The 24,480-nt window shown below is 39.3% G+C and overlaps 2 protein-coding genes across 4 annotated transcripts in view; both read left to right on the forward strand.

The window, feature by feature from the left end:
• The first annotated feature begins 7,560 nt into the window (after nt 1-7,560).
• Nucleotides 7,561-18,970, forward strand: kbtbd8 (kelch repeat and BTB (POZ) domain containing 8). Its single transcript, XM_061874941.1, has 5 exons — nt 7,561-7,688; nt 11,107-11,314; nt 11,387-11,693; nt 15,061-15,880; nt 16,242-18,970. The coding sequence occupies exons 1-5, from the start codon at nt 7,673-7,675 to the stop codon at nt 16,703-16,705; spliced, it is 1,815 nt and encodes a 604-aa protein (XP_061730925.1). The 5' UTR covers nt 7,561-7,672; the 3' UTR covers nt 16,706-18,970.
• Nucleotides 18,971-21,801: 2,831 nt separating this feature from the next.
• The window catches only part of LOC133535269 (monocarboxylate transporter 2-like), a 35,122-nt gene continuing 32,443 nt past the window's right edge, over nt 21,802-24,480 (forward strand). The window contains exon 1 of one of the 3 annotated variants that reach the window (XM_061874944.1): nt 21,802-21,967. In XM_061874944.1, the coding sequence (XP_061730928.1) occupies nt 21,910-21,967 (58 nt within the window). In that variant the 5' untranslated portion in view covers nt 21,802-21,909. The remainder of the gene's footprint in view (nt 21,968-24,480) is intronic. The other 2 variants (XM_061874942.1, XM_061874943.1) reach the window with 2 other exon arrangements.

Below are 24,480 nucleotides of genomic sequence, written 5' to 3' on the forward strand. Positions count from 1 at the left end.
ATTAGGGCAAAGTTTCAATACTGCGCATAGTTTGCGTGATTTGATTGAGTTCCTGTGAATTGGCGCGATCACAATATTACAAAATCCTGGAGAGATTGGCTGGTATCATGAAGTGGCCCCCCGAGGGCTTCATAATTAAAATAGGTTATACACTCTTGGCCTACTGGTTCTGGTGGCTTGTTTTGAATTTCAGGTTCAATGCTATGTTTTTTAGTGTTGTACGGTGTACTGGTATTAGTTGTAGTACCGCGATACTAATGAATCATATGCCGTACTATACCGCCTCTGAAAAGTACCGGTCCGCCGCCACCCCTATTTCATTTAAAGGGGAACATTATCATCAGACCTATGTAAGCGTCAATATATACCTTGATGTTGCAGAAAAAAGACCATATGTTTTTTTAACTGATTTCTGAACTCTAAAAGGGTGAATTTGGCGATTTAAAGGCCTTTTCAATTGTCCGCTGTCGGAGCGATGACATCACAACGTTAAACAATCTGCCTTTTTCTCAAACACATTACACACACCAAGTCAAGTCAGCTCTGTTATTTTCCGTTTTTTTTTACTGTTTTCTGTACCTTGGAGACATCATGCCTCGTCGGTGTGTTGTCGGAGGGTGTAACAACACGATCAGGGACGGATTCAAGTTGCACCAGTGGCCAAAAGATGCGAAAGTCCGTCGTTTGTTCTGCACACTGTACCGACGACGCAGCTATGCTACGACGAAGATGTCAGAGATGGCAAGAATGTGTGGATATCCTGCAACACTCAAAGCATATGCATTTCCAACAATAAAGTCAACGAAATCCCAAAGGTGATTTTTGTTCATGTTATTGACTTATGTAGAGTGTGCTAATCAGACATATTTGGTCACGGCATGACTGCAAGCTAATCGATGCTAACATGCTATTTAGGCTAGCTGTATGTACATATTGCATCATTATGCCTCATTTGTAGCTATATTTGCATCCAGGCTTTCCCTCCACCCACATTTAATGCCAAACAAACACATGCCAATCGTTGGTTAGAAGGCGATCGCCAAATTAGTACGCGCTTCCTCCCGTGCCGCTGTCTGTCGTGATATGGCTCAATAGCTTCAGTTTTTTCTTCAATTTCGTTTTCGCTATCTGCCTCCACACTCCAACCATCCGTTTCAATACATGCGTAATCTGTTGAATCGCTTGCGCCGCTGAAATCCGAGTCTGAATCCGAGTTACTATGCTATACCTTTCTGAGCTATCCGCCATGTTTGCTTCTGGGGGCTTCACGCGGTGATGTCACAGGACAATAGACGAGTGGATATAACGACGGTTAAAATCAGGCACTTTGAAGCCGTTCTTCGGGATATTGCGTGATGGGTAAAATTTTGAGAAAAACTTCGAAAAATAAAATAAGCCACTGGGAACTGATTTTTATTGGTTTTAACCCTTCAGAAATTGTGATAATGTTCCCCTTTAAGGACTAACGTGCAAAAAGGAACATATGTTTAATGTACCGTAAGATTTTTTTGTTAAAAAAAGCCAAAAATGCAATTTTTTTGTGGTCCCCTTTATTTAGAAAAGTACCGAAAAGTATCGAAATAATTTTGTTACCGGTACCAAAATATTGGTATCGGGACAACACTAATTGTTTAGTTTTTTTCTTTTGCATGGTGGCTCTTTTCAGTGAGACACAGTTTATTCAATACAGCAACAAGGTCATGTGATTTATGGAAAAAGCCCTCTGGCCATAACAAGCCAGCAAATGTTTCTGACTATTACATCAGTTTTCATTTTGATTTTTGCCTATGTGTCAAATTAGTGCACCCATATCACTTGATAATAATTATTGATAATGTCAGCGCGGGAAGAAGACTGCAACAAATAACATGGCAAAACGATCACTGATTAGCAGTGATTAAAATTGGAAGCGATTACACGGCGATAAAAAGTATCAACTTTACCTTTTGACCGGAGGTCTTTTCCATCCGTCAGTCTGGAGGGTTTTAGTTCCGCAAAGAGAAAATGTTCTGTCTTAAAAGATAGAAAGTGTTGAACGTGTATTGATTTGACCTAATCCACCTTAAGTGAGTTTGCACAGGAAATCATGTAGTTTGCAAAGTATTGTGCAATGGTCCACGGCCACCACAAATACATTTTTTATTACCTTCTTCGTTGAAATAACATTTTCCCTCACCCTAAAATGTAAATAGAAAGATAAGCTCTTTCAATTTGCATACTTACATTGGGGTTGCAATGTACAGTAGGGAAGGTATCCATTCGGCCCCATTCCTGGGTGGATCTCCCCGGACAGGAAGAAGCAATGCAGTCTGATGAAAATTATGGAAAGCACATAGCTACTGATGCTGTGGTCAAAGTTGAAATTGCCACAAAACACCTTTTTAAGATATTTAACACCCTACTGCCGGTAAAGTGGACAGTGCAACAACCCATTTTTTCACGTTTCATGTGTCAAGCAAACCATGACGAATGGGGCCATATGAATACCATTCCTATGGTACAATTACGAAGTGGAGTAAAAGAGGGAGCGGGTGATATTGTAATCACAATTTCCGGTAAATACATTAAACTACCTTCACAAAATGCTGAGGAATTAAGTCTGCAGGGTAACTAGTATACACATTGAAGTGTAAGTATGGGAGTTGTGAATTATTTCCAATCATATTTCCTCACTGTTATTTGGACAACTACCTGTTTAGATATTACTTTTTAATGTTACAACCCTTAACGCAGGGGTAGGGAACCTATGCCTCTTGAGCCAGATGTGGCTCTTTTGATGACTGCATCTGGCTCTCAGATAAATCTTAGATGACATTGCTTAACACGATAAGTCATCAATAATTCCGCTGGTAATCACAGTTTTGATTGATTAATTGATTGATTGAAACTTTTATTAGTAGATTGCACAGTAAAGTACATATTCCGTACAATTGACCACTAAATGGTAACACCCGAATTGTAAAGACTGTGAGGCATAGCGTTCTTCTAAGGATGCGCCAGTAAGAACACAGTAAAAGATAAGAAATAAAGATTTATTAAACTCAAAAACAGGCTACAAAAAACACTGGTGCTAATAGAAAAAGGCAAACAAATGGCGTTAGCATGGAGGCTAGGAATAACAAACGGAAATACAAATACTAGGCACGAAAAGGGAAAACAAAACATTAGCATGAGAGCTAGAATAAAACAAAGGCGTAGCGTGTAAGTTAGCGAGAATATACATACAGATCAGTCGTCACTTGTTGCACGAAGGCAAATTAAGAACCCAGGATGAACAACGAAAAGGGGCGAGCTTAAATAAGGGAGGTGATTACAAAAACAGGTGTACGTGTATAGCAAGAGGAAGGTGAACTAATGAGCTACCATGGTGACAGACTAAACAGGAAATAAGGACGTCAAACAACAGAGTGATACCAAAAAGGAACAATAAACAAGAATATGTAAAGATCCGAACAGCGGATCGCAACACCAATATGTTTTTCAACTTGTTCAAGTACGGGTCCACGTAAATCAATTCATGGTACGTGTTAAAAACAACGTTGAAAATATAAAACATTCTCATGCACTTTAATCCATCCATCCGTTTCCTACCCCACCAGTTCAAGAAGTCGCATTAAGAAGTATTTTATTTATTATTGGTTAGCTTCAGAATAACACTGTTATTAAAAGAAGAAGGGACTTATTGTACTCTAAAAATGTTGGTCTTACTTAAAAATGCACGCATTTAGTTGTATTCAGTGTTAAAAAATATGATATGGCTCTCACAGAAGTACATTTTAAAAATATTTGGTTTTCATGGCTCTCTTTGCCAACAAGGTTCCCGACCCCTTATTTAGAATGTGCCGTGGGGCTGTTAAAAAAACAAAACATAAATAGTATGCGCCTGCCTTGAATTACTGCTGGGTCAAACTCGCTTCGCAAAATAATTAGCGCATGCTTAGTATTACCGCCTGGTCAAACTCGTGACGTCACGAGTGACACTTCCCCTGTCATCATTTTCAAAATGGAGGAGGCTGATTTCAATACCGGTAATTTGAAATCGCATAAAGGGAAGAAGATTGAGTAGGATTCAGTAGGATTTAAGGTCCAAGCTTACATCACACTCAGTTTTTTACTGCATGCCTTTGGTAAGTGCCGGAGTGAGAAAAGGTTTTAAAATAATTAGCGCATGCTTACTTTTACCGCATGCCTTTGGTAAGCGCAGGAGTGAGAAGAGGTTTTAAATTAATTAGCGCCTCGGCGGCAAAAAATACGGTAATCATCGACTTAAAGTGCCCTCTTTGGATTGTAATAGAGATCCATCTGGATTCATGAACTTAATTCTAAACTTTCCGTCACAAAAAAATACATCTTTAACATCAATATTTATGGAACATGTCCACAAAAAATCTAGCTGTCAACACTGAATATTGCATTGTTGTATTTCTTTTCACAGTTTATGAACTTACAATCATATTTTGTTGAAGTATTATTCAATAAATATATTTATAAAAGATTTTTGAATTGTTGCTATTTTTAGAATATTTTGGAAAAATCTCACATACCCCTTGGCATACCTTCAAGTACCCCCAGGGCAGTGGTTCTTAACCTGGGTTCGATCGAACCCTAGGGGTTCGGTGAGTCGGGCTAAGCGGTTCGGCGGAGGTCAAGACACACCCAACTCATCGTGTAAATAAACACTTCTCCCTATTGGCATATTACGGATACGGCAACAGCAGAAGTAATTTGTTGTGAGTTTATGCACTGTGTTGGTGTTGTTGTTTGAACAAGGTGATGTTCATGCACGGATCATTTTGTGCACCAGTAAAAAAAACATGGTAACACTTTAGTATAGGGAACATATTCACCATTAATTAGTTGCTTATTAATGTGCCAATTAGTAACATATTGGCTCTTAACTATTCATTATTAAGTACATATTAATGCCTTATTCGGCATGGCCTTATTATAACCTTAACCCTCTAACCCTGGCCCTAACCAAATAACTCTAAATTAAGTCTTTGTTACTTAGAATTAGGGCTGCAACAACTAATCGATTAAATTGATTATAAAAATAGTTGGTGATTAATTGGATCTATGCTATGCGCAGAGGCTACTTTTTTTCTTCTATTTAAAAAAAAAAAATATATATATATATATGTATATATATATTTTTTTAAATAAACCTTTATTTATAAACTGCAACATTTACAAACAACTGAGAAAACAATAATCAAAATAAGTATGGTGCCAGTATGCTGTTTTTCAATAAAATAATGGAAAGGATAGAAATGTAGTTTGTCTCTTTTATCCGATTATTAATCGATATATCGAAGTAATCATCGACAGATTAATTGATTATCAAATCAGTTGTTAGTTGCAGCCCTACTTAGAATATATGTTCCCCTGGTGTCCAAAAAACTCTACATTAAGTTTTTGTTACTTAGATAATCGGGTTGTATTTGTATAGCGCTTTTCTACCTTCAAGGTACTCAAAGCGCTTTGACACTACTTCCACATTTACCCATTCACACACACATTGACACACTGATGGAGGGAGCTGCCATGCAAGGCGCTAACCAGCACCCATCAGGAGCAAGGGTGAAGTGTCTTGCTCAGGACACAACGGATGTGACGAGGTTGGTACTAGATGGGGATTGAACCAGGGACCCTCGGGTTGCGCACGGCCACTCTCCCACTATTCCCCATACAAAAGTGTTCCCAAAAACATATACCGTATTTTTCGGACTATAAGTCGCTCCGGAGTATGAGTCGCACTCACGGCCAAACTATCAATCAATCAATCAATCAATGTTCACTTATATAGCCCTAAATCACTAGTGTCTCAAAGGGCTGCACAAACCACAACACAAACCACTACGACATCCTCGGTAGACCCACATAAGGGCAAGGAAAACTCACACCCAGTGGGACGTCGGTGACAATGATGATTATGAGAACCTTGGAGAGGACGAAAGCAATGGATGTCGAGCAAGGTCTAACATGATACTGTGAAAGTTCAATCCATAATGGATCCAACACAGCCGCGAGAGTCCAGTCCAAAGCGAATCCAACACAGCAGCGAGAGTCCCGTTCACAGCGGAGCCAGCAGGAAACCATCCCAAGCGGAGGCGGATCAGCAGCGCAGGGATGTCCCAAGCTGAAACACAGGCGAGCGGTCCATCCTGGGTCCCGACTCTGGACAGCCAGTACGTCATCCATGGCCATCGGATCGGACCGGACCCCCTCCACAAGGGAGAGTGGGACATAGGAGAAAAAGAAAAGAAACGGCAGATCAACTGGTCTAAAAACATAGTCTATTTAAAGGCTAGAGTATACAAAAGAGTTTTAAGGTGAGACTTAAATGCTTCTACTGAAGTGGCATCTCGAACTGTTACCGGGAGGGCATTCCAGAGTACTGGAGCCCGAAATGAAAACGCTCTATAGCCCGCAGACTTTTTTTGGGCTTTGGGAATCATTAATAAGCCGGAGTCCTTTGAACGCAGATTTCTTGCCGGGACATATGGTACAATACAATCGGCAAGATAGGCTGGAGCTAGAGCGTGTAGTATTTTATACGTAAGTAGTAAAACCTTAAAGTCACATCTTAAGTGCACAGGAAGCCAGTGCAGGTGAGCCAGTACAGGCGTAATATGATCAAACTTTCTTGTTCTTGTCAAAAGTCTAGCAGCCGCATTTTGTAACAACTGTAATCTTTTAATCCTAGACATGGGGAGACCCGAAAATAATACGTTACAGTAATCGAGGCGAGACGTAACAAACGCATGGATAATGATCTCAGCGTCTTTAGTGGACAAAATGGAGATGAAAGAAGGCCGTTTTAGTAACGCTTTTAATGTGTGACTCAAAGGAGAGAGTTGGGTCGAAGATAATACCCAGATTTTTTACCGAGTCGCCTTGTTTAATTGTTTGGTTGTCAAATGTTAAAGTTGTATTATTAAATAGAGGTCGGTGTCTAGCAGGACCGATAATCAGCATTTCCGTTTTTTTGGAGTTGAGTTGCAAAAAGTTAGCGGACATCCATCCATCCATTTTCTACCGCTTATTCCCTTTTCGGGGTCGCGGGGGGAGCTGGCGCCTATCTCAGCTACAATCGGGCGGAAGGCGGGGTACACCCTGGACAAGTCGCCACCTCATCGCAGGGCCAACACAGATAGACAGACAACATTCACACACTAGGGCCAATTTCCATTGTTTAATTTCATTAAGACACGCCTCCAGCTGACTACAATCCGGCGTGTTGGTCAGCTTTAGGGGCATGTAGAGTTGGGTGTAACCAGCATAACAGTGAAAGCTAACACCGTATTTGCGTAGCGGCAGCATGTATAAGCTGAAGATTGCAGGGCCAATACGGTAATTCTGTCTTGAATTTGAAAAAAAAAATTAAATTGTATTTTTCACTAAAGAAGGGTTCGGTGAATGCGCATATGAACTGGTGGGGTTCGGTACCTCCAAAAAGGTTAAGAAGCACCGCCCCAGGGGTACGCGTACCCCCTTTTGAGAACCACTGCATTAAGCCATAAAGTTGTTGTCCTTTTTTTTTTTTTTTTTTTAGAAAAAAGGTTTCTGATTGGCTGATGCACCGGTGCCCCGGCTTCTGATTGGCTCCTCCTTGTTTCCGGGGCTCCACTCACTCTGCACGGTCTCCCCTGCCGAGATCAGACTGGAGAGAATGGCTGCCAGTGCAGGTTAGCAAAAAAAACCTTCCTATTTTTTTATTTTATGTGTGTTAACCCAGACCTGAATAACACGGTTTAAGTTGTCAATTACGAGGTCGTACGCGCTGACAAACATTCTCCCAGGCGAATGTATCGAGACGCGACATGTTACAGGAGGCCGAGCTTGAAAAAAAAAAAAGACTCCTCAAAAGTGTCTGGTTAGCTTCGCGGCTAATGTTAGCCGTTCGGCTAACTTTCGGCCGGTTAGCTTGCTGCCTTCCAGCTGATTGTGTAAACACTTCTTCATGACAAGGAAAGTTGTCCTCAACCGGTGTTATAACTACACAAGGCACATATATTACGCCGTACGATGTCATGTTTAGACACTGTTAATATGTTTGGGCTAGAAGGAGCCGGAAGTTTTTTTTTATCATCGGGTGTTTTTTATCTCGCTAAATATTAGCTTGCTGACGCTAAAAGTTGAGCGTCAATGTTCATCGGCTAACGTTAACTGAACAAAACTCACTGCTGTCGATTAAAATGAACATTGTCAGGAGTGACAACATGGCAGTCATTTAAAAAAAATAAAGTTAAATTCCAGACATCGATGAATGTATTGCTAGCGAGCTTGCTAACCATCTGCTGCTGAGTGTTTTTGCAATCCCCTCTTTGCAAGTCTTTGTCCCGGCAAGAAGCTAACGTTGCTCGACGCGAGGTGTGCGTCCAGAAAGTTTAGTTATCTCTACAAACGTAAATATTCAAGAGGTACAATTTAAGTGTCTTGTTGCCCTTTTAAATTCCACAGATGTGCCCTAACACGCGTGGCAAGAATCTTGTTTACATTAAAAAAGCTGTCATGCTACAAAGTTCATAGTTGTCTTTTCAATGTAAAAGTGTAATATTTAGCAAATGGGTTTCGTTTTCAGTCCCAGTCGATACTGAAAGAAATAGTGGCCAACATCTGGAACAATCCTTTCCACCAGTGTTTTGAATTTATAAACTTGCATTGGTCAACACAGTCACATTTACCTGAACAAAAGACACACTACCTGGCTTTAATTTTGGCCTATTTGGCCCATATCTTATAACAATCCACTGGTTGAGTTTGACTGCTTGAAAAGTTTTTTGAGACAATGGAGGTTCTTCAGTCCTGCACAAACACACATTGTATAAATTACTCCTAAGAGCAGTGGTTCTCAAATTTTTTTCACCAAGTACCACCTCAGAAAACACTTGGACATTAAAATACAGTAACGTATTTGGCCAAGCTCAGTGGTTCTTAACCAGGTTTCGATCGAACCCTAGGGGTTCGGTGAGTCGGCCTCAGGGGTTCAGTAGATCCTCCACTCAAGCCGCACCCGACTCATTGTGTACATAAAAACTTCTCCCAATCGGCATATTAGGGATACGGCGACAGCAGAACCCAAACTGATTTGCAGGTGTGTAATTTGTCACGAGTTCTTGCACTGTGTTGGTTTTGTTCTTTGAACAAGGTGATGTTCATGCACGGTTGTGCACCAGTAAATGATCATATAACTTTGTCTTGAATTTGAAAAACATTTTATTTTTCACTAAAGAAGGGTTCAGTGGATGCGCATATGAAACTGGTGGGGTTCAGTACCTCCAACAAGGTTAAGAACCACTGGCCTAGCTATTCATTGAAAACAAGACAGTGGTTTTATTCAACTAATATATGCAATATTTTTTGGGCAACATTACACAGTTTGAACAGTACCACTGTGTTTGAATACAGGAATATAAAACACTGTAACAGTGTTGGTGCTAGGAATTTTCAATATGGCGTCCGAGGGACCCCATCAAGTCATAAAAAGGGGTTCCCACAGTAAATTTTTGGGGTTTCGCTATTTTATATCCGTTTTGAAAAAAAATGATGAATGTATGCATAATCCTGTTGTATCTCACATTCTATATTGCGTTTTGGAAAAAGGTTGTAATAAATGTTACTTAATTCATCAAAAAATAATCCAAAATAAAAAAACTTTATGCATATGTAAATATATTGAGCTATAAGCATTCATTCACGTTAACCGAACAAAACTTACTTCTTTTAATTGATATGAACATATTCAGGACTGACAATATGTAATCATGGGGACAGTCATTTAAAAAAGTTCAATTCCAGCCTAGGTAGCCATCGATGAATGTATTGCTAGCGAGCTTGCTAACCATCTGCTGCTCAGTGTTTTTGCAATCCCCTCTTTGCAAGTCTTTGTCCCGGCAAGAAGCTAACGTTGCTCGACGCGAGGTGTGCGTCCAGAAAGTTTAGTTATCTCTACAAACGTAAATATTCAAGAGGTACAATTTAAGTGTCTTGTTGCCCTTTTAAATTCCACAGATGTGCCCTAACACGCGTGGCAAGAATCTTGTTTACATTAAAAAAGCTGTCATGCTACAAAGTTCATAGTTGTCTTTTCAATGTAAAAGTGTAATATTTAGCAAATGGGTTTCGTTTTCAGTCCCAGTCGATACTGAAAGAAGTAGTGGCCAACATCTGGAACAATCCTTTCCACCAGTGTTTTGAATTTATAAACTTGCATTGGTCAACATGGTCACATTTACCTGAACAAAAGACACACTACCTGGCTTTAATTTTGGCAATTTGGCCCATATGTTATAACAATCCACTGGTTGAGTTTGACCGCCTGAAAAGTTTTTTGAGACAATGGAGGTTCTTCAGTCCAGCACAAACACACATTGTATAAATTACTCCTAAGAGCAGTGGTTCTCAATTTTTTTTGACCGAGTACCACCTCAGAAAACACTTGGACATTGAAATACAGTAACGTAGTTGGGCTATCTATTCATAAAAAAAAAGACAGTGGTTTTATTCAACAAGTATATGCAATATTTTTTGGGCAACATTACACACAGTTTAAACAGTACCACTCTGCTTGAATACAGGAATATGAAACACTGTATCAGTGTTGGTGCTGCAAATTTTCAAAATGGAATCCAAGGGACCCCATCAAGTCATAAAAATGGGGTCCCACAGTAAATTTTTGGGGTCCCATTATTTTGTAACTGTTTTGAAAACAAATAATGTATGTATGCATTGTCCTGTTTCCGTCACAGACACCCACACACCACTGTTCTCATTTGCGCTCTATTGCAGCGATTGTGCTTAAATGTCCATGTATTTAAAGTTCCGGGCACTACATGCGGTCCATGTTGGATCAATCTTTATTACTTACACTCGTTAAATGATTATTCCAAGGAACAGAATGTAAATAAAAGCTTTTTCTAATCGATTTAATCGTTGCAGCTCTAGTAACATTTTGCTTTTAAAATATAATATTCAATTTTAAGCAAGTAAGCAGTGTGCTGACACATTACAAACCAAAAATTTATTTTATCAGTATTTTGTTATTTCTATTTACTTTTTGATCTCATGCTTTCTTTGCATCTCCTCTTTCTTTGTGTTGTTCAGAGGTAGGGAAGCTGTTACAAGTTCAAAATGGGACACCTCCTAGCACCAACTACAACGGAGTAGATGCCGTTCACGCCTGCAATATACTTCAGCAGCTGAAATCCTTGTATGATGAAGCTCAGCTTACAGACATCGTCGTAGAGGTGGACCATGGCAAGACGTTCTCGTGCCACCGGAATGTCCTGGCAGCCATCAGCCCCTATTTTAGGTAAGAAATGCTCAGTGCCGGTAAAATGTCACCGTCATGGTTTAACAACGTGCGTCTCTTCAACCCACCCAGGTCCATGTTCACTAGTGGCCTTACAGAGAGCAGCCAGCGGAAGGTCAGAATCGTTGGGGTGGAATCGGAATCTATGCACCTCGTCTTAGACTATGCCTACACGTCCAGGGTCACGCTCTCTGAGTCCAATGTCCAAGCCCTCTTCACTGCAGCCAGCATCTTCCAGATTCCTGCCCTACAGGACCAGTGTGCCCAGTTTATGATTAGCAGGCTCGACCCCCAGAACTGTATAGGGGTCTTCATGTTTGCTGATGCCTATGGGCATCAGGAGCTGAAGGAACGCTCACAAGAATACATCCGTAAAAAGGTCAGTTTAACACGGCACATTATGACTTATCGGTTGGGAATTACACATTACACTAACTGCTAGTATTATATCATATTATCTGCACACAGTACTATGCTCCATATTCTTCATCTGTGCTGTAGTTGTTTGTTTTCTTGCTGCATTCGAGCTCCTGTTATATAAAATTAGTTTTGCTTAACATGACTAACAGACACGGCCCAAGAAAGTTTCACAGTAGAGCCTTTTCCTCAAGTGTAATTGCTGCTGATGCAGTCAGTGAAATACTTTTTTTGCAGTTTCCTGTGATATTATTTTGACATAGTCAATTAGAACTGAGATTTACTGAGCCAAGCCAATACAACAAAATTTAAAAAAGACAGTGAAAACTAGAGGGCAGGAATTCCTAAACTGGAGTTGCATTATTTTAATAATGAATAGTTTATGGTGTATTGTTAAGAGCATGACTATAAATAAGAACTAGTGATGTGCGATATAATTGATTTTCTTTCCGATTTGATACCAAGTAAAATTCAGCCCTGTATCGACAATATCGATTGAAAACCGGTTCTTTGGGAAAATATGCCTTTGTGTCTGGTAAATTTTTATAAGTAGTGCATTTCTAATGTTGCTCTTACAGAATCATCTTCAAACAACATACAATTACAGGGTGAAACAAATGATGCCATTATTCTGCACTGACTGCGTTATCTTATACTGTATTATACTTCAAATAGCCTTTGATAAAAGGATAAATGCACAGTTTGCAATGGCTGTTTTATTGCAATTGCTATGTGTAATTGAATGACACCTAGATGATGAATGATTTAGAAAACTTTACCTGAATAAATCAAGGCTTTCTTGCTTGTCAGATTAGTGTTGCGTCGTATCCTTTCCATCTTTATATATATATATATATATATATAGGTATAGGTATATATATATATATATATATATATGTATATGTATATGTATAGGTATGTATATGTATAGGTATATATGTATAGGTATATATATATAGGTATATATATATATAGGTATATATATATATATAGGTATATATATATAGCTATATATATATATAGGTATATATATATATATATATATACATATATATATATATATAGCTATATATATATATATATATATATATATATATAGGTATATATGTATACCTATATATATATATATATATATATATATATATATATATATATATATATATATATATATATATATATATATATGTATATATATATATATATGTATATATATATAGGTATATATATATGTACCTATATATATATACATATATATATATACCTATATGTGTATATATATATATATGTATATATTTGTGTATATATATGTATACATATGTGTACATATATGTATATATATATTTACCGCATTTTTCCGATTATAAGTCGCAGTTTTTTTCATAGTTTGGCCGGGGTGCGACTTATACTCAAGAGCGACTTATGTGTGAAATTATTAACACATTACCATAAAATATCTAATAATATTATTTAGCTCATTCACGTAAGAGACTAGACCTATAAGATTTCATCGGATTTAGCAATTAGGAGTGACAGATTGTTTGGTAGACGTATAGCATGTTCTATATGTTATAGTTATTTGAATGACTCTTACCATAATATGTTACGTTAACATACCAGGCACCTTCTCAGTTGGTTATTTATGCGTCATATATCCATCCATCCCATCCATTTTCTACCGCTTATTCCCTTTCGGGGTCGCGGGGGGCGCTGGCGCCTACCTCAGCTACAATCGTGCGGAAGGCAGGGTACACCCTGGACAAGTCGCCACCTCATCCCAGGGCCAACACAGATAGACAGACAACATTCACACTCACACTCACATTCACACACTAGGGCCAATTTAGTGTTGCCAATCAACCTATCCCCAGGTGCATGTCTTTGGAAGTGGGAGGAAGCCGGAGTACCCGGAGGGAACCCACGCATTCACGGGGAGAACATGCAAACTCCACACAGAAAGATCCCGAGCCTGGATTTGAACCCAGGACTGCAGGAACTTCGTATTGTGAGGCAGACGCACTAACTCCTCTGCCACCGTGAAGCCCATGCGTCATATAATATACATTTATTCAGCCTGTTGTTCACTATTCTTAATTTATTTTAAATTGCCTTTCAAATGTCTATTCTTGGTGTTGGGTTTTATCAAATAAATTTTCCCTTATACTCCAGAGCGACTTAAATATGTTTTTTTCCTTCTTTGTTATGCATTTTCTTCAGGTGCGATTTATACTCCGTAGCGACTTAAAGAATACAGTGTGTATATATATATATATATATATATATATATATATATATATATATATATATATATACCACTAACCACTTTTCATTTAGACACAAGCTCAATGATTTAGTTAATTTACAGTGTTCTTGGTAATGTGATACATGATCTGAAATAACTAACGTATGAAAAGTATAGATATCACGGTGGAAGAGGGGTTAGTGCGTCTGCCTCACAATACGAAGATCTTGAGTAGTCAGGGTTCAATCCCGGGCTCGGGATCTTCCTGTGTGGAGTTTGCATGTCCTCCCTGTGACTGCGTGGGTTCCCTCCAGGGTACTCCGGCTTACTCCCACTTCCAAAGACATGCACCTGGGGATAGGTTGATTGGCAACACTAAATTGGCCCTAGTGTGTGAATGTGAGTGTGAATGTTGTCTGTCTATCTGTGTTGGCCCTGCGATGAGGTGGCGACTTGTCAAGGGTGTACCCCACCTTACGCCCGTTTGTAGCTGAGATAGGCAACAGCGACCCCAAAGGGAATGGATGGATGAATCGACGTTGTAGCATAAAGATTTAGTAACGGTGTTATCAATATTTTATTTTCGTCACTAATAGGAACCACTATGTCAGTAAAGGAAACCTTCAAAGACTGACTTACTGTTAAGGGTTGGTGATTACTCTTACTGTGACACCAGGTAAATCAGTCACTTCGCTCAGGACACAGTAATTGCACAACCTTTGCTACTGATCAGAACAGCACAATGTACAAATGTTTAAGTCCATCCATTTCATGAAGAAATGCAAAGGCCAAACTGGCTAGTCTTAGGAAAATATGATGACCGTTACGTTGTGTTTTTTATTGCGAACAATGACAAGAAGATGAAACATGTCATTGGGCTTTAGGTGCTTGCAATTTAATCTTATGAAGCTGAGGTTTAACACTGTCAGTGTTCAGTTTTTAATAATTTCTCTCTATCCTTATAACACTTGCATCTTTTATTGCATGAACATGACTGTAAATTCCCAACTTGTGAAAAAACATTACATGATCAGTGTTTGTGTTTAACTAAATTTAATTGTGTTGTTTTTTTTGGGGGGGGGTGTGACAGTTCCTGTGTGTTTCACAAGAGCAAGAGTTTCTTCAAATGACCAAGGAACAGCTGGTCAGCATTTTGAACAATGACGACCTCAATGTGGAGAAAGAAGAGCATGTTTATGAAAGCATAGTCCGCTGGCTGGAGCATGATCTGCCTGCCCGTGAGGCCCATCTTGCTGAGGTGTTTTCCCTCTGCATTCGTCTGCCTTTGCTCGATGACACTTTTCTCAGTCGGATACCTGCGCCGTTTGCTTGTGCCCTGTCCCTGTCTAAAGACCCTGTTGAGGCCAAAGCCCGCCTCGCTGGCACCAACGGTTGCCCACAGCGCCTGGGAATGACTGCTTCTGAGATGGTTATCTGCTTTGATGCTGCTCACAAACACTCAGGGAAGAAGCAGACAGTGCCTTGTCTAGACACGGCCACAGGGAGGGTGTTTAAACTGTGCAAACCACCCAACGATCTCCGAGAGGTTGGTATCCTGGTGTCTTTCGAAAATGACATCTACATCGCTGGGGGCTACCGACCAAGCAATAGCGAGGTGTCCATAGACCATCGGGCAGAGAGTGACTTCTGGCAATATGAACATGCGGGAAACCGATGGCTACCACATGCACCTTTATTGAGAGCAAGGATTGGCTGTCGCCTGGTGCACTGCTGTGGGAAACTTTACGCACTGGGTGGCAGAGTGTATGAAGGAGATGGTCGAAACGCATTAAAGTCAGTAGAGTGCTATGATGCCAGGGACAACTGCTGGACGGCAGTGAGTCCCATGCCAGTGGCCATGGAGTTTCACAGTGCTGTGGAGTACAGAGATCGAATCTATGTCCTCCAAGGTATGTTTATGCATCATAGTGAAAAATATTTTGTGTGCACACAATGCAACACTTGTTGGCTTCTATATTTTTCTCAAGCCTGGACTTGTTTTTAATAACACACTTCCAATGCAAGACAGTGGGGCAAAAGAACCCTGGAAATGTCATTTTACATTTCAATTCCCTGCAGTCTATGTTAGTTTAAATAGTTAAGTTTTAGTGTTACTTTTAAATTGAGTTTTCTACGAATGTCATATAGTATATAATACATATTTTTGCCAAAGGGCACATTGTTTTTGATGCTATGGAAAGTAGAAAATTGACACTGTTACTTCAAAACATTTGCACAGTACAGCTCAATCTTGTCCCTTACTCTCCTCAGGTGAATATTTTTTCTGCTTTGACCCTCGCAAGGACTACTGGAGTCATCTTTCCCCGATGAGCGTCCCTCGGAGCCAGAGTCTGGTTGCCCTGTACAAGAACTGTATTTACTTCATCGGGGGCATCTGCAAGAATCACCAGCGCACCTTCACAGTGGAGGTCTACGACATTGAGAAGAACAGCTGGAGCCGTAAGAGAGATCTTCCCTTTGATCAAGCCACAAACCCGTACATCAAGGCCATGCTGCTGCAAGGCAAACTACATCTGTTTGTACGGGCCACACAAGTCATGGTGGAGGAGCATGTGTTCCGCACCAGCCGCAAGAACTCCCTATACCAGTATGACGACGAGGCAGACTTATGGACCAAAGTCTATGAGACACCCGACCGTCTCTGGGATTTGGGACGCCATTTTGAATGTGTGGTGGCCAAACTCTACCCACAGTGTCTACAAAGGGTTCTCTGAGGTAGTTTGGCTCGTTTAGTGAACCCAAACAGAGAAAGAGGGAACGGTGTGGTCCTGCCTGCCTTGTGCCTGGTCTTACCTCGGGGTTTGCACCACAAAGACCATTATTTTGATAAGTCTTAAGCCGTTTAACCTTTTGGTTTAACAAGATCAAGACAGGGGTGCTTTTAAAGTTTGCAGTATTTTTTTTTCCAGACAGCACCAATTACCCACACTGATGCTTGCTCTAGAAAACCGTACAATGAATCATAAGTGCAATTATTCAACGTGCTTGCTAATTTTTGAGCCATGCTGTTCTATGTTGTTTTAGCGGCAAAGTTGATGTGCTCACTCGAGAAATGGATGCTACATTTAAAGATAAAGTAAAATTCTATATATACTAAAACAATATATATGATGAACATAAATACTTATAAAAACTATATATTGATACGGGTAAGTTGAGTACCATAACTCATCGTTAGTTTGTTGGCTCAGATTTATTTAGATGTCCCTTCAAGTCAAATCTTTAAAGGTCCATTAATAGGTGACTTCTTTTGATCTTTAGTTGTAGTAATTTACAATATTGTTTCTGCAGCTTGTACGATATTTTAATGTCCAGCGCTCTTCCACAAACGTCCGTGTGTCAAACAATACACTATGTGGCTTTTGAGCTATTTTGACATTTGATTTTGAGAATCCACTTGCATAGGTGGTTCATGCCACACAATCCATGAGTTGGCGTCCATTTTGTGTCACATTCGAGGACAACATTTCACATTTAATGTTCAAATACTCCCTCTCCACATTGGAGAAATGACAATAGTGAACTTTGTGTCAATACTAAGTGGGAAGTTCAGACCAACGACCAGGCTTACCTCAGAGACTTCAGCGATGTTCCATTAGGAGGAGAATAATAAGGACATTTCAGGCCATTTTGTGTTTGTGAACAATTTGTGAACAGCTCAGTGGAGCATTGAGCTCTGTATAAGTTGCTTTCCGAAATGTTAATTCCAACAATTTGGAAAAGGTTAAAACAGCCTTTCGCTTAAATGCCAAAAAAAACGCATTTGAGGTCTTGTAAAAGCTGCTCTGGATGTCGGAAAATAATGATGTAGTAGCAATAACTCTTGGAACTGTGATTTAGGCTACGTGTCTTTATATGACTTTAGTGTAAGTGTGTTTTGTGTGCTTCTGTCTGGTAGTGAAATCACTTTAGTTCCATTGGTGCATGGGTGCAGGCTTGAAGTGACGTGGAATTTAGTGCAGGTCACTCACAATGCCAATGTGCCTGTGGCTGCAAGTAGGGGCATCTGACTTGAAAAGTGTTCCCCTTGATGAACAATATCTGAAAAGTCTTAAACTCAGCATTGCACTGATTCACTCTCCACTTCAACAGTACTGGACTATACAGACTTGCGAAGCACCCTTCATGAATCCATCTTACATGCAGAGGACTAACAGTTGGTGCTGCTTTCCTTTGTTTTTCGACAATCTTACACAGAAGAAAAAAACGCCAAGGCTAAGAGGCGTTTTCATTTTTTTTTTTTTACGCAAGTTCCTGTGTCATCTTTGCACTACACACACCCTTACACTTTTATCTCAAGAGTGACCCCTGACCCTGAAAGAGGTTCCGTAATCTCATTACAATCATCCAAGGGAAGTAACCATTTGTGATGAATTTGAGCACCGTAGAATTAGAACAAAATGAAGCTTCACCCACAAAGCTACAGTCGTTGAACCAGGAACGGATAACTCAGGATTTCTACTGAAAAAAACAGTACTGTATTTTAATTTTTTTTTTGTTATGCGTAGTATACTGTACTATAGGTTTGCTGTACTTGCACAGTTTTTAAATTTCAGTTTCTTTTATAACTTGAAATCTCAGTGTGTTATTTGTGTTGTCTTTTGTCCCCTCCCCCTTTCTTATTTTATTTTCTATTTAGTTCATGTAGATTTATCCTGAAGCTTACATGCACGAGTGATACATTTGGATTGCCCTCCCCCCATTTTAGTCTCACCTGATAAGCATTACAGATAAACTATAATCTGAACACCAGTCACGACTTACAGTAAAACAAGCTAGGGAAGTTTGCGTGTGTTACGTCATGGTTCATCTCATTACCCGTGTGTGCGTTTGGGTGCTATTTCACCGTGTTTTCCTCGTGCTTTTCTCTTTTTTTCCCTCCACTTGTCTCTTTTGGGTAATGGTTTATAGTGGTGGTTGAGCTCAACTGTGAAAATTCACGTTGCACATCACTTGAAAATAAAACGATTGAAAGGCAAGAGATGTCCTTTTTTTGTACATTCTGTACATCGAAAACTGTGTTATGGTCTGACGTTTCTAGAACTGTAGACATGTATGTAACTAAAACAAAAAAAAGTATAATTTCACCCTGACATATATTTTAATGGAGAAAGAATACAAATTGTCAGCCATATTGGTAAATTGTGTAAAATAATCAAGTTTAATCTCGCGAATTTTCGTGCAATTCAAAATTAAATGTCAACTGAAGCTGCAAATTGTATTGGTATTTGATGATTTTCAGCCACTTCAACTATTGCCTTACCAGCATGTCTTAGGCTGGTCAGAGTTAAAAAAAGAAAAAAAAAAGAAGGACATTGTAAATCTTGTACAAAGAAGCAATAAAGTTTATGGATAAAAAAAAAACCTTGGCACTATCATCACTGCCATCCTAAAAAAAATACAGTATTTTAAACTGGGACAGTCTTCACACATTTGCAGACTTTAAAGTGACCTATTAAGTACTGCATGGATTGGTTCCAAATCCTCTAGCAAAGTTCATTCGCCAAAGAAACAGCCGAGAGCGTGTCACTTGAGGCTCCGTCAGAGGTGACTGTTATATTCCTCTGCACAGTAAGTCGGCCTGGTCAGTAATTGATTGATTGATTCATACTTTTATTAGTAGATTGCACAGTTCAGTACATATTCTGTACAATTGACCACTAAATGGTAACACCCGAATAAGTTTTTCAACTTGTTTAAGTCGGGGTCCACGTTAGTAAGGAGCGCAAATGTGTGGAACACAGTACCTGTGAAGGTACTGGTCACAATTTACAAAGCCTTCAAAAAAACATCGACAATGTATCTTAACGCCTATAGCTGCCAGCACTAAAAGATGAGCCTGTTTTGAGGCTAATCTTGCATTTTATTTTTCATCATATTGTACATGTATTGCAGAACTTGCCAAATCAAGGCCCGAGAGCCACATGGGGCCCGTTAAGCTTTTCAATCTGGCCTGCAGGATATTCCCAAATATTTTTTTTAGATCTTTAAGATGGAAAGTGTAGCTGCCATTATGATATGCAGTGATGTTTTCTGATGAACGTAAGTCTTGAACTTTACAAAGTATTTAAATGGTTGGAAACTGTGCTTATGGCTGATATACCAGTTACTATGGTCATCTAATTAGTTACTATGGCAATCTAATTAGTTACTATGGTCATCGAATTAGTTACTATGGTAATCTATGTCACAGCAGCTCAGATGAGGCACCAAGTAGCGTGGGCGGGAAGTGTTTCCACAGACGCGTAAGGACATTTTCACAACAAAGTTCTAAAGCTTAGTGATATATCAGATTGCAGGTGGGTTTATTTTGTACCCCTCGCGTTCATATTTCACTGTTTGTTGCATTTTTGTGGCGTTTCACTTGATTGTAAAATATGTTGATCGAAAGGGGATGTGACATTCATACTTTGTCGATATTCAATGTTTTATCGTTAATAGAAAAATTTAAAATTCCATTAGGTTTTTCAAGGCGGTTTTTCATAACGTTTTTAGCATTTAATCAGACATTATTGTGAGGTTGTGTATTAGTGTTCCTAAAAGTAGATATACCGGTCCCCAGACACATTTTTTTCTGAATTTGTGGCCCCGAAGTCAAAATAATTGCCCAGGCCTAATGTATTGTGGGGCTTCACGGTGGCAGAGGGGTTAGTGCGTCTGCCTCAAAATACAAAGGTCCTGAGAAGTCAGGGTTCAATCCCGGGTTTGGGATCTTTCTGTGTGGAGTTTGCATGTTCTCCCCGTGACGGCGTGGGTTCCCTCCGGGTACTCCGGCTTCCTCCCACTTCCAAAGACATGCACCTGGGGATAGGTTGATTGGCAACACTAAATTGGCCCTAGTGTGTGAATGTGAGTGTGAATGTTGTCTGTCTATCTGTGTTGGCCCTGCGATGAGGTGGCGACTTGTCCAGGGTGTAACCCACCTTCCGCCCGTTTGTAGCTGAGATGGGCACCAGCGACCCCAAAGGGAATAAGTGGTAGAAAATGGATGGATGGATGATGTGTGTTTTTTATTCTTTTTCTCTCTCTTCTTTTTTTTTGTTTTTAATTGTAATTTTACTTCCTTTTTTTACATCATGGCCAAGGGACTACAGATGAAAACTAGCCTTCTGGGTAATTTCTGGCTTTTTTTTTTTTAACCATGTGTAGTCATGTGATTTTATAAAATTGCATTGTCCCGTTTGACATAAACTAAGCCAGTGGTTCTCAAATGGGGGTACTTGAAGGTATGCAAAGGAGTACGTGAGATTTTTTGTAAAATATTCTAAAAATAGCAGCAATTCAAAAATCCTTTAAAAATATATTTATTGACTAACACTTCAACAAAATATGATTGTAAGTTCATAAACTGTGAAAAGAAATGCAACAATGCAATATGAAGTGTTGACAGCTATATTTTTTGGGGGAAATGTTGCATAAATATTGATGTTAAAGATTTATTTTTTTGTGAAGGAATGTTTAGAATTAATTTCATGAATCCAGATTGATATCTATTACAGTCCCCAAAGAGGGCACTTTAAGTTGATGATTACTTCTATGTGTAGAAATCTATTTATAATTGAATCACTTGTTTATTTTTCAACAAGTTTTTAGTTATTTTTATATCTTTTTTTCCAAATAGTTCAAGAAAGACCACTACAAATGAGCAATATTTTTGCACTGTTATACAATTTAATTAATCAGAAACTGATGACATAGGGCTGTATTTTACTTCTTTATCTCTATTTTTCAACCAAAAAGACTTTGCTCTGATTAGGGGGTACTTGAATTAAAAAAATGTTCTCAGAGGCTACATCACTGCAAAAAGGTTGAGAACCACTGAACTAAGTCAATGGTCGGGAGCGAGCACGCGCGGCGCGTGCACGCCAACATCCTGACTCCCACGCCGCTGGCCACGTGACCAAAAGAGAAGCTACGTATGGAAAGTTTGGCTAACTCGCATTTATATTTGTTGTCGCCAAGGCTTCTAAAGAACGGTAAGATCCTCCCAAAAACACAATTTTATGTACTCCACGCCGTTTTAAAAGTACACGTTTGTAATGTGTTTCCTGTAACTGCCAGGAGAAATCAAATATTTACTCGTTCCGTCACGTCTAATGACAATCATGGTTGGTCGTGGCCGTACATCTTTGTCGGCTTCTTTTTGTAAAATAAAATTTAAAAAAGCAAGTTTTATTTTCTACTGTATTGTGAAGTGCATATGAATGTCTTCGTTAAAGTCAGGCAAGACAAAGCCTTACCACGTGCGGTGCTCCGATGCCACGGTCAACTGTCACATTCCGTCTATTATTGACTCAAAGGCGCTCCATTACTTGCGTGTGAACCCTACGAACACTCTTAAATGTTAAATAACCAATAAACTTATGCGTAATTTGTGTTACTTCAAACCGAAATATTTTTAGTCAGCATTTTGTACATAAAGGATACTAAAACCAATATATGGTAAACTATCAGAAGAAAACATCCACATACTCGCTTTGTGCTATAGGTAGCGTGCAATATGAAATATTTTTGAATGTATACATTCATACATACTTTTTAATTGTCCTGCATATGAATTGTGCTCTAAAATTAAACTGTCTTGCTTATTTTAACCCATACTTGCCAACTTTGAGACCTCCGAATTCGGGAGGTGATTTATTTCCTTCAATTGCCACCAGGGCGCTAATTAATTTAAAACTTCTTCTCACTCCTGCATTTACCAAAGGCATGCGGTAAAAGTAAGCATGCGCTAATTATTTTAAAACCTCTTCTCACTCCGGCACTTTCCAAAGGCATGCAGTAAAAATTTGAGTGTAATGTAAGTTTGGACCTTAAATCCTACTGAATAGCTGTTAATCTTCTTCCCTTTATGCGACTTTAAAAACTGGTATTGAAATCAGCCTCCTCCATTTTGAAAATGATGACAGGGAAGTGTCACTCGTGACGTCACAAGTTTGACCAGGCGGTAATATTAAGCATGCACTTATTATTTTGCGAAGCAAGTTTGACCCAGCAGTAATTCAAGGCAGGCACATACTATATGCGGCAATTCAAGGAAATAGGGTGTATATATATATATATACAAACAAACCCCATTTCCATATGAGTTGGGAAATTGTGTTAAATGTAATAACGGAATACAATGATTTGCAAATCATTTTCAACCCATATTCAGTTGAATATGCTACAAAGACAACATGTTTGATGTTCAAACTGATAAACACTTTTTTGAAAATAATCATTAACTTTACAATTTGATGCAAACAACACATGAGAAGCAAGTTGGGAAAGGTGGCAATAAATATGGATAAAGTTGAGGAATTCTTATCAAACACATATTTGGAACATCCCACAGGTGTGCAGGCTAATTGGGAACAGGTGGGTGCCATGATTGCCTATAAAAGCAGCTTCCGTGAAATGCTCAGTCATTCAGAAACAAGGATTGTGAAAAGGTCACCACTTTGTGAACAAATGCATGATTAAATCGTCAAACAGTTTAAGAACAACATTTCTCATCGGGCTATTGCAAGGAATTTAGGAATTTCACCATCTACGGTCCGTAATACCATCAAAATGTTCAGAGAATCTGGAGAAATCACTGCACGTAATCGATGATATCACAGACCTTCGTTCCCTCAGGCGGTACTGCGCCAGAAAGCGACATCAGTGTGTAAAAGATATCACCACATAGGCTCAGGAACACTTCATAAAACCACTGTCAGTAACTACAGTTTGTCGCTGCATCTGTAAGTTCAAGTTAAAACTACTATGCAAAGCCAAAGCCATTTATCAACGACACCCAGAAACGCAGCCGACATAGCTGGGCTCGAGCTCAGCTAAGATGTACTGCTGCAAAGTGGGAAAGTGTTCACATTTCAAATTTTTTTTATTGAAACCGTGAACGTCGTGTCCTCCGGATAAAAGAGGAAAAGAACCATCAGGACTGTTCTAGGTGCAAAGTTCAAAAGCCAGCATCTGTGATGGTATGTGGGTGTATTAGTGCCCAAGGCATGGGTAACTTACACATCTGTGAAGGCGCAATTAATGCTGAAATGTACATACAGGTTTTGGAACAACATATGTTGTCATCCAAGCAACTTAATCATGGACGCCCGTGCTTATTTCCGCAAGACAATGCCAAGTCACTTGTTACAACAGCGTAGCTTCATAGTAAAAGAGTGCGGGTACTCGACTGGCTGGCCTGTAGTCCAGACCTGTCTCCCATTGAAAATGTGTGGCGCGTTATGAAGCCTTAAATACCACAACGGAGACCCCGGACTGTTTAACAACTTAAGCTGTACATAAAATAAGAATGGGAAGGAATTCCACCTGAAAAGCTTAAAAATGTGTCTCCTCATTCCCAAAGGTTTATTGAGTGTTGTTAAAAGAAAAAACTGATGTAACACAGTGGTGAACATGCCCTTTCCCAACTACTTTGGCACGTGTTGCAGCCATGAAATTCCAAGTTAAATATTATTTGCAAAAAAAACCTAAAGTTTGAGTTTGA

This window comes from Nerophis ophidion, linkage group LG16 (assembly GCF_033978795.1).
Source record: "Nerophis ophidion isolate RoL-2023_Sa linkage group LG16, RoL_Noph_v1.0, whole genome shotgun sequence".
NCBI classification, from domain to species: Eukaryota; Metazoa; Chordata; class Actinopteri; order Syngnathiformes; family Syngnathidae; genus Nerophis; species Nerophis ophidion.